Below are 17,072 nucleotides of genomic sequence, written 5' to 3'. Positions count from 1 at the left end.
CAGGACCATTCCCGCCGGCGCTGCCAGCGGGTTCCCCATCGCTATTCAATGACATTTAGTTCCTTTTTTGTGCCCTGGGGAGCCCACACTTAAGAGCTTTAAAAAGATTTAAAAAGAGCGGGTGTTGAGAGTCAGAGTGGAGATTTAGTAAGCGCGGGAGCTGAGAGTCAAAGCTGAGATTTAATAAGAGCGGGAGGCGAGAGTCAGAGCGGAGAAGCTGTGAGGGACACCATTAGATAGCCAGTTGATTTTGAAAAACAATCCAGGTGTGACATGAGAGGAAAATGGTAAGTTAATTGGCTGGTAAGTAACTGCTAATTTGTATTACCCATTCTAAAATTACTTTCAGATTAAAAGTAAAAAGAAATATTTTACAGATTAGTAAGACTAAACACCAGCTGGAAGTTAAATAAAATAGAGATGCAGGGCCAGGCGGTGTGTTTGTATCTGCATGATGCGGGTGCTGGTGGACCCAATTGTGGGTACTGGTGAATACATCTGTAGCAAGTGTTGGTTGCTTGAGGAACTTTGGCTCAGAGGTGATGAGTTGAAGTCTTAGCTCCGGACACTGCGACACATTAGGGAGGCAGTTACCTGGACGCTGTGTTTCAGGACGTAGTCACACCCCATGGATTAACTACCTTCAATTCGGCCAGTGGTCAGTGACAGGAGGGTGTGACTATGAGTGAGGTAGGTAGAGGAATACAGGAGGTAGGGTTGCAGGAGCCTCTGTCCCTCCCTGTCCGACAGGTTGCACCCTGTGTGGATGAAAGACTGTGGGGAGAATGAGCAAACTGACAACAGCACCGTGGTGCAGGGAGCCATTCAAGTGGGGGGTCCTGCTGAAGGTATATGAGCAGCTGGGGCTAAATTAAAAAGCAGAACCAACGAGGTAATAATCTCCAGATTACTACCTGAGCCACGAGTTAATTGGCACAGGGTCAAAAGAGGTAAATATGTAGCTTAAAGATTGATGTAAGAGAAATGGGACATTGACACCAGTACAGGGGAAGGAGGGAGTTGTTTTGATGCGGTAGTCTTCACTTGAATCATGCTGGGACCAGAGTCTTAGCGAATCGCTAACTAGGGCTGTAGATGGGCTTTAAACTAACTAGTGTAGGGGGAGGGGGTGAAAGATGGGGTGGACCTAAATGCGCGCAGTATACGAAACAAAAATTAGCTTTTAACACACGTTGAATTTGTCAGGTACGATGTTGTACGTTTCACAGAGACGTGGCTGTAATGGGATCAGGGCTGGGATCTAAATATCCAAGGATATGTGTCCTATCGAAAGGACAGGCAGATGGGCAAAGGGGGTGGGGTTGCATTGTTCGTAAGAAATGAAGTTAAATCGATAGCAAGAAGCCATATAGGATTGGAAGACATAGAATCAGTGTGGGTAGAGTTGAGGAATCACAAAACAAAAAGACCCTGATGGGAGTTATGTACACACCCCCTAGCAGTAGTCAGGGTGTGAGGCAGAAAATAAATCAGGAGATAGAAAAGGCATGTAATAAGCAGGTGCATCTAAGGAAGAATGTGCCTTTGGGGGGGTACAGAGGAGGTTTCCGGGTATGAAGGGCTTGTCATATGAGGAGCGGTTGAGGACTCTGGTCTGTATTTGATCAAGTATCATAGATATCATAGAATTTACAGTGCAGAAGGAGGCCATTCGGCCCATCGAGTCTGCACCAGCTCTTGGAAAGAGCACCCTACCCAAGGTCAACACCTCCACCCTATTTCCATAACCCAGTAACCCCACCCAACACTAAGGGCAATTTTGGACACTAAGGGCAATTTATCATGACCAATCCACCTAACCTGCACATCTTTGGACTATGGGAGGAAACCGGAGCACCCGGAGGAAACCCACGCACACACGGGGAGGGAGTGCAGACTCCGCACAGACGGTGACCCAAGCCGGAATCGAACCTGGGACCCTGGAGCTGTGAAGCAATTGTGCTATCCACAATGCTACCCATATATATAGCTGCCCAAGTATAGAAGGATGAGGGGGAACTAATTGAATCTTACAGAATACTGAGAGGCCTGGATAGAGTGGACATGGAGGAGATGTTTCCACCAGTAGGCGAGAGCAGAACCTGAGGGCACCGCCTCAAACTGAAGAGACGATTCTTTAAAACTGAGATGAGGAAGAATTTCTTCAACCAGAGAGCGGTGAATCCGCAGAAGGCTGTGAAGGCCAAGTCACTGAGTGTCAATAAGAGAGATAGATAGGTTCTTGATTAATAAGGGGATCAGCGGTTATGGGGAGAAGGCAGGAGAATGGGGATGAGAAACATATCAGCCATGATTGAATGGTGGAGCAGGCCTGATAGGCCAAATGGCCTAATTCTGCTCCTATATCTTATGGTCACATGGTCAAAGTGGACCATATTCCTTCACATTGCTATAAAAATCAGGCCAGTTTTAGTTATGATTACATACCTATGTTCACATGGACATAAAATAATCAAATAGCTTAAAAAAAAAAAACTGGATCCAGAAATATTTACTCATTCAATTTCCTGTTTAATCTTCCACCATTACCTTAGGAAAACACAGGCCTATTCTGGGATACCGTTCTAATTGTCCCAGCTGCCCTCCTTTGCTTCATGCACGTCCTTTACACACGAGGTGAGGGGTGTCATTTAATCAGGCAGGTTGGGAGTAAGTTTGTATCTATTTGGTCACCAAATTAGGTCTCTAAATGGGCCAATAATGTCCACTTAAGGGTCTCATCCTGCTGCCATTGGTATTCAACTAATGGCAAGCAGGGGAATCACCATGCAGGGAGGCTATCCAGTAAGTTCTGTTGGGTTTGTTTGTGGCTAGTAGTGGAAAGTCCCTCAATAAAAAGCACACAATGTCTGGATGAGGGACCCAGCATTGGGAAGTGGGGATGGGTGTGCCACTGCGAGTCACTCCACTGCTTTTTCGTGGATCCTGCCTCCTTCCTCCGGCTGGCAATCTGCTCCTCATGACCCCTACCCTGCTGTCTCTTGCCTTTCTCCAGCGATCACATGATAATCCCTGGGGAAGGCCTGTGTGTTACCGGCAGAAGCCATCGTTCTTGGTGAGGCTGCCGGTCGTGGAGACTGCCAGTTCGTGGGGGCAGGGTTACCAACCTGCTGGGTGAAGCATAGCAATTAAATCTATCCCCAGGAGCCAGGAGACCTGGAGCAGTATTCCTGATTCCAATTAGTGCTGTAATTCCCTTGGATTTCCCAGAGATCGGGTGAGGTGGCTTAGTTGCGCCACCAGTTTCATGAGTATTTGGGGAGGAACTAGAAGATTGCTCTTTGAATGTTGGCTGATCAGTGAACCTCTGGGTGTCACTATCAATCTTAATTCTGTCGTCACCCAATGATCAGCTCTAGTAATCGCAGCAGGAACTTTGGCCCAGTTTCCCTTCACTTCCCTTTCCAAATGGGTGCCAAGACCAACACTTCCACTGCCTAAGCTGAGACCATATAAGGCAGGGGTTTCTCCAGCTTTGTGAGCCTATGAGGGTTGCCCATTCTTAATGGCACTGTTAACTGGTATTCTTGATTATTTTAATAAAAAATGCCTTACATTTTAAATAAACCTGTAACTAATTGGTAATAACCATTAAGAAAGACTGAACAGGTGGAGGTTCTTTTCTCCAGAAATGTGAAGGATATAGAGCGATTAGATAGCTGACTTTAGAATTACAAAGGGGTTTAATAGGGTAAATGTTGATAAGATGTATCCATTTGTGGGTAAGTCTAAATCTTGAGCTTGAGTTCTCATGCAGAGGGAGAGACTCCATCGAAAATGGCGGCAGAGGCACAAATCTACAAGTCCCGCCCAACACCCAATTCCCCTGCTATTTTCGTCAAGAGGTGGGGTGCATAATGGGAGCCATTTCCAAATTGCACACCCATGCTTCATAGGGGCAACTACACATGTTAAAGTGCAGCTGCCTCAACCAGATCGGATTTTGGCCAGTGGGATGTTCAAAACATGTCTTATGTACTTTAGGCCTGGTAGGAAAAGGTCTAAAGCTGACGGAATTCTTTAGAGAGCTAGGACACACTTTTGAATTGTCCTGGGACACTATTGGGTGATGTAAAGTGCCCTTTGTGTGAGGCACGGTGCGTGAGGCAAGGTAGCCTTTGGGATTGTTAAAAGAGTACATGAATTTGAGTAAGGAATTCATAAACTCATTATAACTGTCAAGCTCATTGGAACTATCAAGAAAACTGTTCAGCTGTCAAGGGAATTAAATCTCCCCTTAAATATTTGGAAAAACTGTCTGAAATGTTTAAATAAATAAACATTTGCTATTTCATTCTGTCTGTTAACATAGGCCAGTGGGCTTGCCTTATAGGATTAGTGCTGCATGACATATTTCACAACCTTTCATTATCACAGTGGGGTGCCTGTCAGTTCAGCTTGACCAACAGCTCAAAGTGCTTATAAAGTCTTTAAGTGGGACGATAAAAACAAAGAGATTTTAATGAAGCCGAGTGTAGTGAATAGGCTTTTTACAATACAAGTGCTTTTCTTTGAAATAGTGAATTCATCAATAGACTCATAAGAACTTGATAAAATCTCAGCATAATTCTTCAGGTCAGCCCATGGTGGATACTGCATGAGTTTGCTTGGTAGATGTAAGGATAGATGGCGGTGAGGCTGGGGCATGGGTTAGGATGAGACAACACTAAGTTGGCATTGGGGCTATAAAGGGCATGTCATGGGTAGAGGGACATAAGTTGGCAAAGTGGCCCTTGGAGGTTGGTAATAGGAATACAAGGAGCCATGGGGATGGGTGGACATCACGTGGGGGTAGGATGAGGGATGAAGGCGCTTTTTGTTTTGTTCATGGTTTCATATCTTTGACAAAGTGCCGGAGCACCGAGGCTGGCCTTTCGCTTGGCCAGCCTCTGCTGCAGCAGCCTCTGAGCTACTTCCAGGGTCGCCCGCCACAATTCACATTTTCATTGATCAAAAATCCGAACTTCCAGGACAATTTTTTCTGGGTCAGGTTTGCAGAGCCGGGTGTTGTTCTGACTCTGCACTCCGACCCCGGAGCTGAAATTCAGGCCTTAGAGTTATAAATACAAAATCACCACCAATAAATCCTATAAGGAATTCAGGAGAAATGTCTTTACTCAGAGAATGGTTAGAGTGAGGAACTCATGACTACTTGGGATCATCTCGGGTAATTAGGATAGGTACATTTAAGGAGAAGCGAGATCCGTCCAAGAGGGGGAAAGGATTGGAAGGATATATTGATAAGACAAGATGAAGTATGGTGGGAGGAGGCTTTGGTGGAATATTAACAACGGCGCACCTATTTACTTGGTTTCTGTGCTTTAACTATTATACAAGACCAATGTTATGTAGTATTACAACAAATGTTTCTTTAACAAACTTTATGTTGTACAAACTGTGTCTTTGTTTGCAAAAGCACAATTCAAAGAAATCATCCCATTACTCGTGTGTTAATATCACTGCGATGAGTGTAAGCCATTGCTCTTCTCTCCCCCACTTAAAAAGTTTTGACATGCACTTTCCTAATGAAGACACTGGTAGTATTTAGCATTAACCTGGCTGGCTAACCTGAAACCTATATTGCAGAGAATTCAATTGAAACATTCTATGACACCAACATAAAAGGTCATCTCTGGGACCTGTAAGGGACACTGTTGTCCCTGCAGCAATGGAGGTAGGCAGCTTTGCAAATTATAAGTGCTCCTGTTTTGAGAGTGAATGCTTGTATGAGTTAGGCTGAAAGTGAGAAATAAATCCGCAAAACCCTCAGGCATCAGTTGCTGCAACTCAGTTCAGCCTGCGCCACACACCCGTGTAAGAACTGTGGTCCCAGTGGCAGACTGCTGATCGCCCAGCCGACCTGGATATTGAGACAAATACCCTGAGAAACATTCTACACTGTTTTACTGAACAAGGAACAAAAACTCCTGAGTTTAGGTTTTCACGGAAGAATGGACAGAAGCACGGAATACGATCTCAGTAAATAAAAAGGGTTCTGTTTATTCACTCCATGGAAATCGATGAGCCCAACGCTAAAAGGGTGAAAAGTCTCTCACACATCCACAGTAAAGAATCCCAGGGCTTCACATAATAAAATAATTCAACTTATACAGGCATCGTAAATCAGTACCCTCTGAATATAAGACAACACAGTAAGCTCCACAGATTCCTTCAGACTTTAACCCTTTGAGAACTTTTAAAAGACTGTCACGCACCTTTTTTCTTTCGTATAGCATCTGCAGAAGTGACTTTCTGTAGATTTTGAAAGACCGACATCATGAAGAATAAGTAGGAAAATACACAGAAACCATCGACAATCCTTGCAGTGAAGAGCCAATGTTGCAGGTAAGATCTTGGGAGCAGAAAATGCTACTGCTGTGCTCAAAGGGTTAAAATTTTAAAACCAAGGCCATGCACCAGGTACAAAATGAATCCTGGCTGTAAGATTTGAGTTTCCAGTTTCCACAAGCCTTGCAACTAAGCGCCTTCTATCTCCTAGCACATTACTCACTGCTCCATTCATTGCCTAGGAAAGATTGAACAAAGAAGCTGAGACCCCCTCCCTTTCCTCTCAGGACCCCAGTGTACCACAAAGATGCCTGCGTTGAAATAAACTTATCTATATCTAGAAGTAGTTCACTGCAAAGAGGAATTGGAATTAAACACGTTACAACATTTATCAGAAAAAAAACAACTAAACTAAAAGTGTCAGGCGTTTTAGCATTCCTCTAATAACACTGGGTAGATCCTTTCCTCCCACAGCCTTTTAAAACTCCAGCTTGGCATGCCTAACCACGACTGCTTAATATAACTCCTCTCCTTTGATGGTGTCCTGATGTGTGGATATAGCCCTCCAATATGCTAGCTGCACATACATGCTATTCGACCCATATGTAAATAGTAACCTGTTTGAAAGGTGACACCTTAAATGATCAGTATATCTCTGCTGCCATTAAAATGTTTAATTGTACAATATTGGCATATGAATGCTGATTTTGTTCCTGGATTCTGCTCTGATTTTGTATGTTGTAATGAGGGATGTTCGGGTAAGATTTTTTAAGTTTTCATGATGTTAATTACAAATCAGAGGGGCAGCACGGTAGCACAGTGGTTAGCACAGTTGCTTCACAGCTCCAGGGTCCCAGGTTCAATTCCCAGCTCAGATCTGCAGAGTCTGCACATTCTCCCAGTGTCTGTGTGGGTTGCCTCTGGGTGCTCCGGTTTTCTCCCACAGTCCAAAAATGTGTATTTTGCCATGATAAATTGCCCTTGGTGTGCAGAAAAGGTTGGGTGGGGTTATGGGGATAGGGTGGAGTCATAGGCTTAAGTCGGGTGCTTTTTCCAAGGGCCAGTGCAGACTCGATGGGCCGAATGGCCTCCTTCTGCACTGTAAATTCTATGATTCTATATCTATACGCATTCAAAAGAGAATTTTAACATGCACCTAATGATGTTTCCCAATTTGCTTAAAAAGAAACCAAAGCAATCCTTTCGAGAATTGCTTTCAAGGAATTTCACAGTTGGATAAACATAAAACTATATGTTTGGTATTGCTGAACGGTTGTGATGTGCAGTGGACCATCCATTCAGCACCTGGACCACCTTAACAGCCACCATAGTCAGCGGCTGTGAGGAGATGCTCGGGCTCTCGACCAGGAAACTGTTCGACGAGAGCGATCAGCAGATCCAGGACCTCCCTGATGGTAAACAAAAGGCATCGCTGAACCGGCAGCTCCAACAAAACTCAAGCAAGAGGAAACAAGCCTACAGGCAACTGAAGGGCTTGCAACCTAAAGAGCAGATGGTGGATGGAAAGAGTTCAGGAGACTCAGCAACTCGCCGACAACCACGATGTGCGTGGCTTCTTCAGCACAGTTAAAACCATCGAATGTCCGAGTACCGAGGACCCATCACGCTGAAGCTCCCCTCTGGAGTGAAGCTAACCTACTGGACAAGCGGGAAACTGTTCAACCTCTGATGCCTCCTGGCCAGAACCAAGACCACCCCAACTTCTGTCATCAAGCTGCAATATCCAGACAATGCCTGTGTGTGTGCAAATTCAGAGGTCAAGCTACAAACCATCGTCGAGGCATTCACCAAGGCATATGAGGGAATGGGCCTCAGACTGTACATTCGGAAAACAAAGGTTCTCTACCAGCCGTCTCCTGTCACACAAAACTGCCGCCCTGACCATCACGATCCATGGTTAGTACCTGGACAATGAAGTTTGATTTCCCATACCTCGGGAGCCTCCTCTCGGCATGAGCGGACATCAACGATGAAATCCAGCATTGACTCCAATGTGCCAGTGCAGTTTTCGGATGCCCGAGGAACAGAGTGTTCGAAGACCGAGACCTCAAATCCAGCACCAAGCTCATGGTCCACAGAGCAGACACAGCAGCCACCCTGGAGAGATATCATCAACGCTGCCTCCACAAAACCCGGAAAATCCAATGGCAGGATAGGCATACCAACGTGAGCATCCTCACCCAGGCCAATATTCCCAGTATTGAGGCACTGGTTACCCTTGACCAGCTGTGATGGCCCACAGTGTCTGCAAGCTCGACACAAAACTCCTGAAACAAGTGCTCTACTCTGAGCTCCATAATAGCAAACGACCACTAGGAGGGCAGAGGAAACACTAAAAGGACACTCTGAAAGCCTCCCTAAATAAATGCAACATCCCCATCGCCACGTGGGAAATGCTCGCCTTAGAACGCACAAACTGGAGGAGTAGCATCTACAAAGGCGCCAAACACCTCGAGCGTCACAGGGTGGAGCATGTAGAGGCCACGTGTAAACAGCAGGAAGACAGCGCAGAATTCAGGGCGTCCCACCCACCTACCTCCATTAAGCACCACCTGCCAAACCTGTGGCAGAGTCTGCGGGTCCAGGATTGGATTATTCAGCAACCACAGAACCCACCTCCCCGGAATGGAAGCAAGTCATCCTCGACCCTGTGGGACTGCCCAAGGCCAAAGACTAGGTCCAGGCCCCTTATAAATTGATGTTCCATTTGATATATGCTTGTAACTATGTGGTATCTACATACGGGTAATACTACTCTAATATAAACATCCTTGAAATTGTTTGACTCTTCATACATACGCCAAACATTTACTGGCACTTTGCAGTTGGAGTAGGAGGCAGGAGGTGTAACAATCTCTGCAGAAGGTGTCAGGTGGGATTAAGCCTGATGTCTTCCTGTTGACATGGCAGATTCTGAAAGGCGAGAATACTGTAGCAACAATTTGGCTGCCCACTGACTGGAAGTGGGTGCCCAGTTAATAGGCCTATTAATAACCATTTCACACATCCGCTGGCAATTTAGTAGCATTGATAGTGCTCCCCCCGACTAACGGGGGAGACTGCCAGGTATTTCACGGCGGCCACCCAGCAGCTTCCTACAGGTAAGGGATCCTCACTTTAATGGTGTGCAATGGCCCTCAAGAGCACCTCAGTGGAAATGGCTGCCACCGTGACTCCAATAGCGTCACTTGAGACTTTGTCCCTTGGATGATTGGGGCTTGTGTGGCCCTGGTATGTTAAAACAATTTCTCACAATCCTTCCGGGGCACCTCACATGGCAGCACCGACTCCTGTCCCTTGCAGCGTGTGCAGCAGCCACCTCTATTGTTGGCTGCCATGCTGCTGGTCCTGTAATTGATCAGTCCTGGCGGAGGCTTCTTATTTCGCTACTGCCAGTAAAATACCCTACACTCCACTACAGTCTCGCTATTTGCCCACATGGACCCGGGACCCACTTTATCCACACTGGGGCTCAAAATAGCATGCCAGTAATATTCCATCCATTGTCGGGGAGGCAGTGGCGTAGTGGTATTGTCGCTAGACTAGTAATCCAGAGATCCAGGGTAATAATGCTCTGGGGACCAGGGTTCGAGTCCCACGAAACCATTGTCGATTCTGTAAAAAACCATCAGGTTCACTAATGTCCTTTAGGGAAGGAAATCTGTCATCCTTACCTGGTGTGGCCTACATGTGACTCCACAACAATGTGGTTGACTCTTAAATGGATGGGCAATAAATGCTGGCCCAGCCAGCGACGCCCACGTCACATGAACGAATAAAGAAATTGTGTGTGGAATGTACTTGGATGAAAGACATTGTCATAATATATACCAATATATCATGGTGCAGACACACACTGATGGACATACACTAGGACCAATCAACATGTACAAACACCGCACCAGTTAGAATACACACACTATAAAGGCAGAGGGCACCACGGTTCCCGCTCATTCTGGGTGCTGCCTCTGAGTGCAACAGGAACTTATTCAGCCCAGCACAGACTCACAACACGTGCTGAGAGAATCAACTGGTTTGGACAAGGCTTAGGTCTCTAGTTCAAGTTAGCATTATTTAGACCCACAGTCATCATGTGTTAGTTAGTTAGAAGTAGTTAATAAAATTGAGTTGAGCCTTCATCTGTGTTGGAAGTGTCTGCCATCTCTCAAGCATACACAAGCCAACACATCAGACATTACAACTGAAACCCATGTCTGCCGCTTTTTAAGGTATGGATGCTCCATGGATGAGCCTTTAGACCGAGGCTCCTCTGCCCTCTCAGGTGAATATAAATGATCCCACTGCACTACCACAACAAGAGGTAGGCTTTCTGCTGGGCGTCTGGACCAACATCGCTAAAACAGTGTTATTTTGTGGGAACTTGCTATGGGGGGTGTCGGCTGCTGCTGCGTTTTCTATATTACAACAGTGACTGCACTTTGAAATGACTTCATTGATTGCAAAACAGTTTGGGATGTCCTGAGATTGTGTACATAAATGAAATTTAATTAATTCTTTACATTTGAGAGAATGTTGCCAAAATGTACCATTGCATCGTTCCAGATTTTCTTATGATTGCTATTAATTTAAGATAACTCCCCTCACCCCAATGAGTCTGGATGTGGCTGGTGTCACATATTGAAAATGACTTTAATTATAGTGATTGTGCAGCCTCCACATTTGCTGATTCCTCCAGGATAGCTCACACTCTTCTAAAAACGTGGCAGTTGTTAATTTAATGAAATGCTAAAAATATAGTTTTGTTCCTACCAGCCAATTCATTGAAAAGAAAATCACAAGTGAAAATTTTTTGTCCACAATCCACATGTTAACAAGATGTCTCTCCATTGTCTGTTTTTATTTGTTAACTGCGCACTGCGTTTCTGACAATCATTTTGGAGTAAATGTGCTTTTCCCTAAGGGAGAAATAGCTCATTATGAGCAAATGTACTACAGGCTAAATTCTCTGGCCCCAGCACTAAAATTCATGGGGTCAGCTTAATTAGTTAAGCGTAGCCAGCTCCTGGCTTGGACTGAGGCCATCAATAGGAGCTTAAAGTTAATGGGGGAGGGGAGTTGTTGGAGAGAAGTATCATGTAACTGCATAGCTATGACTGCTATTTAAAAAGTGCTTCTTAGTTTTAGCTAGGCTCAAAGTTGGATACTAATTGATTTAGTGTGCTGATCACTTTTGATCTCAGACATTGCCTGTGATATTCTCATGAGAATAGTAGAGCAAGGAAGCCTTTTTTTTGTTTTGGCAAGCAGGAACTCCGGCCAGTCTGATTGGTGGTTGACATAATGTTCTCTCTGACAGCCAAACAACGTGGTAGCGGATGACAAAGCGGTTTGACAACGTGATGTAGTCTCCCAAAGTAGGGCTGGCCAGAATTTCACCGGACTAGAGGGATGGCATTTAACTGGGGAAAAAAAAGAGTCCGTTCTGGGTGGGATTAGCAGGGTCGTTCCCGGCGCTTCTATCTAACAGCATTTTGTTTTTCTTCGATCCCCGGTGTAGAATGTTTTGCCGAGGCCGTACTCAGTCACATTTCCTGCAATGGCGCCCCGACCTCCCAATGCAAAGCCTCCAAAGCCCCAACTCACCTTGGGGCCCCCCTCCCGCACCCCACCTCACCCAGGCAGGGCACCCCAGGCCTGGTCCCCGGTGCGGGAAAAATGCCAGCTTGGCACATTTGCAGTGCCCCTGCCAGCCTGGCACTGCCAGGGTGACCCCCAGGTGGCACTGCCAGGGTGCCAGGCTGTCAGTGCCAAAGTGCCTGGGTGGCACCAGCAATACCGGGGTGCCACCCTGCCTGGAGGTCAGCCACCCATAGGCTCCGATTGCCTGAGAGACCCCCCAAATGGCGTTACGCCTGGTCCCGGTTTGTGAGGATCAGTGCTAAATGGTGCCCGATTGTGGTCTCCTCAGTGAGGCCGATAGATGTCGGCTGGTCGTTCGATCCGGTGTCAGCGCTGTGAAAGGGCGGGATTTGGATTGCGACATCTCATGGGATATGGCATAACGACTGACAGGGATCCCGGAAGAGGCCTCTCCCGGGATCTACCTTCCACCCGTTCTGATTCAGGCGGGACGTGGCTCGTAAACTTAGTAGATATTTTCCTTTTTGAAAAATTTGTTCATTGGATGTGGACAAACGAGACAACATAAAGACAGAAAAGGACGAAGAAAAATTCGATAACTTTGAGACGTGGACTTGAGGAAATCCAGAGAAGAAGTAATACAACATCAATGATTTCACTAAGGCTCTTGTGAAAACCAATGAACAAAGAGGCACGGTGCCACACTGGTTAGCACTGCTGCCTCACAACGCCAGGGACCCGGGTAATTAAGGGGCAATTTAGCATGGCCAACCCACCTAACCTGCACATCTTTTGGTTGTGGGGGTGAGGCCCACACAGACACGGGTTAAAATGTGCAGACTCCACACAGACAGTGACCCAGGGTTGGGATCGAACCCGGGTCCTTAGCGCCGTAGGCAGCAGGGCTAATCATTGCGCCACCGTACTGCTCAAATGGCCTCCTTCTGCACTGTAGCGGTAGCCAGAATGTAGGGTGGGCACTTGGGTCTCAATCCACAGGTATTTCTCAAACTTCCAATGTCTCTATGCTGGCTGTCTGCATGCGTAACTGTGACATGAATAACAAGAGGGGGAAATCTGAACTGGAGCAGAGCCTCCTAACTGTCGACCATTTGGATAGCTTGAACAAGTTATCCTGGGGTCCAAGGACATAATGAGAGTGGAACAGCATGAAGCTTTGGAATATAACATCTATTTGCTATTGTGCATATTTCATCCTTACATGCATCCATTTCCAGCAATCCAACATGTAACACTTTATTAACAAATAACCTCTTCCCTTTTTACCGGCAAGCCCATGGTCTCAGTGGTAATGGAAGTAATTTTTGCACAATATCCTGTGTCAATCAGTCCTTCCACAGCAAAGAACCAGCACATGCATGTTTATTTCAGAGATATAGATAGTTAGTACACCAAGTGAGAATTGGGTGGGATTTTGTGTCCTTCCCTGTGGTTAGTTTGGCGGTGGGGTTGAGGAGGGTGGGGGGGGTCATTTAATCAGGCGGGAGGGTGACAGATGCACCCGACTACCTTCTTGCCTCCACTCTTATCAAGTGCAGGCTCCCGGACAGCACTCCTGCCCTGCCACCAGTTTAGACTATTAAGTGGGCAAATAACCTCCACTTAAGATCCTCGTCTCACCATTGCTGACATTAGCCCAGCAGCAGGCAGGGTCTTTCCATGTAGTGAGCACAACATGCAAACCCTGGTGTGTATGCTTGCAGTCTCATGGAGGGGGGTCCGTGTCAGGGGGTGAGGGGAATTCAGTACCTTATCAAGAGTTCTGGCATCAGGAAAGGGGTGACCCACTGAGAGCCACACATTGTCCTCATTTCTGTTGCTGCTCACCCCCTTACACTGAGACCCCTCTCTCCCCCCCCCCCCCCCTTTATCTGCCATCACTGACATGTGCCTGGATTTCTCCTCAAATCGAGGCCTTGGGTGGGAAAAGTACTGGTAGTAGCCACCACTTTCCCAGTGGGGCTGTTGAGTCCAAAGGAGCTTCCCATCTCTGACCGGACATCAGCTCTTGATGGGCAGAACTCTGCATCTGGCGGGGGAGAGGGAGGAAGGGGCTTGATTCTGCAGAATTCCTGCCATTGGCCTGTTAAGTGTCCGATTGGGACAAGATGTGATGGATTTCTCTAAAAGAAGTAAAACAGGGGTCTCGCCAGCAGTCTAGCTGGCAGCCAAGACCAGTCACCTCCACGAAATTTCACCCAATATGTCAGAACCGGAGCAGGCAATAGTAATCTTCTCCCTCAGCTGCAAAGTACTAGAATGTGAACGTGTCTTCATTCAAAAGAAGGAGCTGTATTATACCAAGGTTTCTTGTTGTCAATTGGAAATGTGCCAAGTACAGGCACAAATCCACAATTTGCCATTCAGTTTAAGTTATTTTAGCATCTCTGTCAAATATAGTTAATGTTTTGAGTTTGAACAAAACTTTCAAGTGTTTGGAACATATTCATCATCTCTACATATTGCAAAATTTGAATCTTATTGTTAGACATTCAAAGCTGAATTTTACATTGCCCCGCTGGCAGGCTCAAAGGCAGTGGGGAGAGGGGAAAGGGGGTTGGGGGAGACACCTAAAATACAGTGGGTGGCCTGTCTGCCTTCAGCCCACCCAACCCTTCCCTTACTGCAAGTTTACCATTGGCAAGGGCAAGTAATGCCTGCTAAAGTCTTCATTCTGCCACCACTATCAGAAGCCCACAACCAACAGCAACCACAAGATTTCCTTGCGTGGGTTAGTAGCAGGAGAGGGAGCCTGTCCCAAATGGGCCTCCTGGATCCATCAAAATGCCCACTCCCCCATGTTTCCTTCTCCCCATGGCTTGACCCCAGCCCCCTCACTTGGCCTGCCAACCTGGCACCCAAAGAAACCACCAAACACTAACAGCATGATCAAGCACAACTTGCTTCCTCAAGTCTCAGGTACAGTACTGGATGTGGCCACCATTTTCCTGGTGGCATTGCCATTACGGGAGAGTTGATGCCTTCTGACTTTGGCATCTCTCGGAGGTGGAACCTCTGTCCTGGGGCAGAAATCTTGCACCCAGTCTTTAAACAGCCAATCAGCTGTTGAATAGCTGTGTGTGTGTGTGGGGGGGGGGGGGGGGGGTGCAGTGTTGGGAATCTGGCTGGGCGGCCTCTCCCCTGACATTTTAGCCTGGGATGGGGACCAAGGCAACCTGTATAATTTAACACCCAGTATTTTTAAACTAAAACTTCTTGTCCTTGTCCTTCCATTTGTTTTAGATTTAAATGGTTCTTTCTTTATTAATAATATTGTATGGGGAATTTTTCTAGGTGTTCTGTGTCATTTAATAGAATGTCTGTGTGACTTGAACCTCAAGGTCTTCAAAGAAAGTAATGAAATCCTTAAGAATTCAAAATATTTGCTTTGTGAGCTTTATGATTGGTGCAAAGTAGATACTACAATCTTTAAAGCATTAAAATTATCAATGGCTTCACACACAGACACTATTTTGCTTTGAGGAAAGCCATCATTTTGGAGTGTGGGATAGTGATTTGTTGTAATATGTCTTTAAGGGATAGCAGTATTGATGTGACCTTCAATTCACGAGACACGTGCTTTAGGATGTGAACAGTGGTTTTAATCAACTTACAACAGAGCCAGCCTGTAACACGATGAACTCCAGATGAACTGGTGGCTGGCTCTTCGGCATCATCCTTTATACGTCAGTCTAGGGGGAGGAGCCGTGGGTGGAGCCAAGGGTGGAGCCCAAGTACAAACTCCTGTACATTCCCAGTGCAACTCCCCCTAGTGGTAGGGCAACGCAACTGCTCATATGTTGAGCTTTCAGTGACATGGTATAATATATATTAGTGTGAATTGCATTCACCACAAGTATGTCATCACTCAAAGGGAACTGTGTCATGTGATCCAGTCTCCGCTTCACTTTGGCCTGTGAGCAGAGCATAGAACACACAGCTCTGCTGCTGTCTTCAAGCTTTCCATGCACGTATATCTGTTCCCATATGGTTGGTTTAATAAATGATCCCACAGAATGTTAAACCAATCCTTTATCAACGATTGGTGCCTTTATATGATCATAAAAACAAAACAGTAATTTTCCCTCCAATCTCCCATCCTTTCCATATGACTAGATCGGAAAATAATTTTTTGGCATTGGTTGATAAACAAACCCCCACTCCAGCCTCAAAAAGAAGTTATGGATGCTAGAGGAAATGGAGGCTGCACCAACAGTTATGGATGAGAGAGGAAATGGAGGCTGCATCAACAGTTATGGATGCAAGAGGAAATGGAGGCTGCATCAACAGTTATGGATGCTAGAGGAAATGGAGGCTGCATCAACAGGTATCTGTTATCAGGAGCTAAGGCAGGAAATAGCGGGCAGGTATAGATCAGCCATGATCTGATTGAGTGGCGTAGCAAGCTCAAGGGGCCGAATGGCCGACTCCTGCTCCTATGTTACCAGCCGTAGAAGTATTCCAATCTGTTGAAAATCCAAGAATTGGGTGGGGATGGGGCGGCACATCGAAGAAACAAGGAAAGAAGTACGGAAAAACAAGGGAAAGGAAAGAAATAGAAACACCAGAAGACTAAAAGACACTGTGGAAAACCTTAAAAAAAAACAGAAATAGCAAAGAGTAAACACAGAACTACAGAGACAAGAAACAGCAAGCAGCTGTAGAGACTAAAAGAAGGGAAACAGAGACAGTACATACTTTAAATAGCAAATTTCCAAATGTACACAATCCTAAACGAAGGAAAGAAAATTGAAGATACTGTATTGGAGGGGTAATATTATTTTGTAGCACTTGCTCCAAACAGGCCACGTGGCTTTTTCCATGGATATCACTGAGGAAATCCTTTTGTGTTGAGGAGGTAGCAGCCTGCCAGGGGAATCCATACAGTCTGCACAGCATTACTTTAAAGCGGTGTTATGATAAGTAATTTCTCCCCCATTGCGCTTGCGCCCGAGATTCTAAGTGTTTGTGCTCACAAGCAGTTAGATCAGAAAAAAGTAAATAATACAGACAAAGTTCAGGTATCGTTGAGTTCTGGAGAAAGAGTCTGATCAGGGTGTGAGAATACAGTTTAATTTTCTTCTTTAAAAAAGGACTCAAATGTATGTTTATTTACAGGA

General features: G+C 45.9%; 1 protein-coding gene across 6 annotated transcripts in view; it reads right to left on the bottom strand.

Annotated features, from left to right (window-relative positions):
• Window positions 1–17,072, bottom strand: part of ppp2r3a (protein phosphatase 2, regulatory subunit B'', alpha) — a 468,043-nt gene that overhangs the window by 72,950 nt on the left and 378,021 nt on the right. The window contains exon 1 of one of the 6 annotated variants that reach the window (XM_038815676.1): window positions 6,237–6,605. The exons of the other annotated variants lie outside the window; for them this stretch is intronic. Coding sequence (XP_038671604.1) covers window positions 6,237–6,257 — 21 coding nt within the window. The 5' untranslated portion in view covers window positions 6,258–6,605. Of the gene's footprint in view, window positions 1–6,236; window positions 6,606–17,072 lie in introns of those variants that run through there. 6 annotated transcript variants of the gene reach the window in all.

The sequence above is a fragment of the Scyliorhinus canicula genome, chromosome 13 (assembly GCF_902713615.1).
Source record: "Scyliorhinus canicula chromosome 13, sScyCan1.1, whole genome shotgun sequence".
In the NCBI taxonomy this organism is placed as follows: Eukaryota; Metazoa; Chordata; class Chondrichthyes; order Carcharhiniformes; family Scyliorhinidae; genus Scyliorhinus; species Scyliorhinus canicula.
This window is presented reverse-complemented; position numbering and strand designations above follow the sequence as displayed.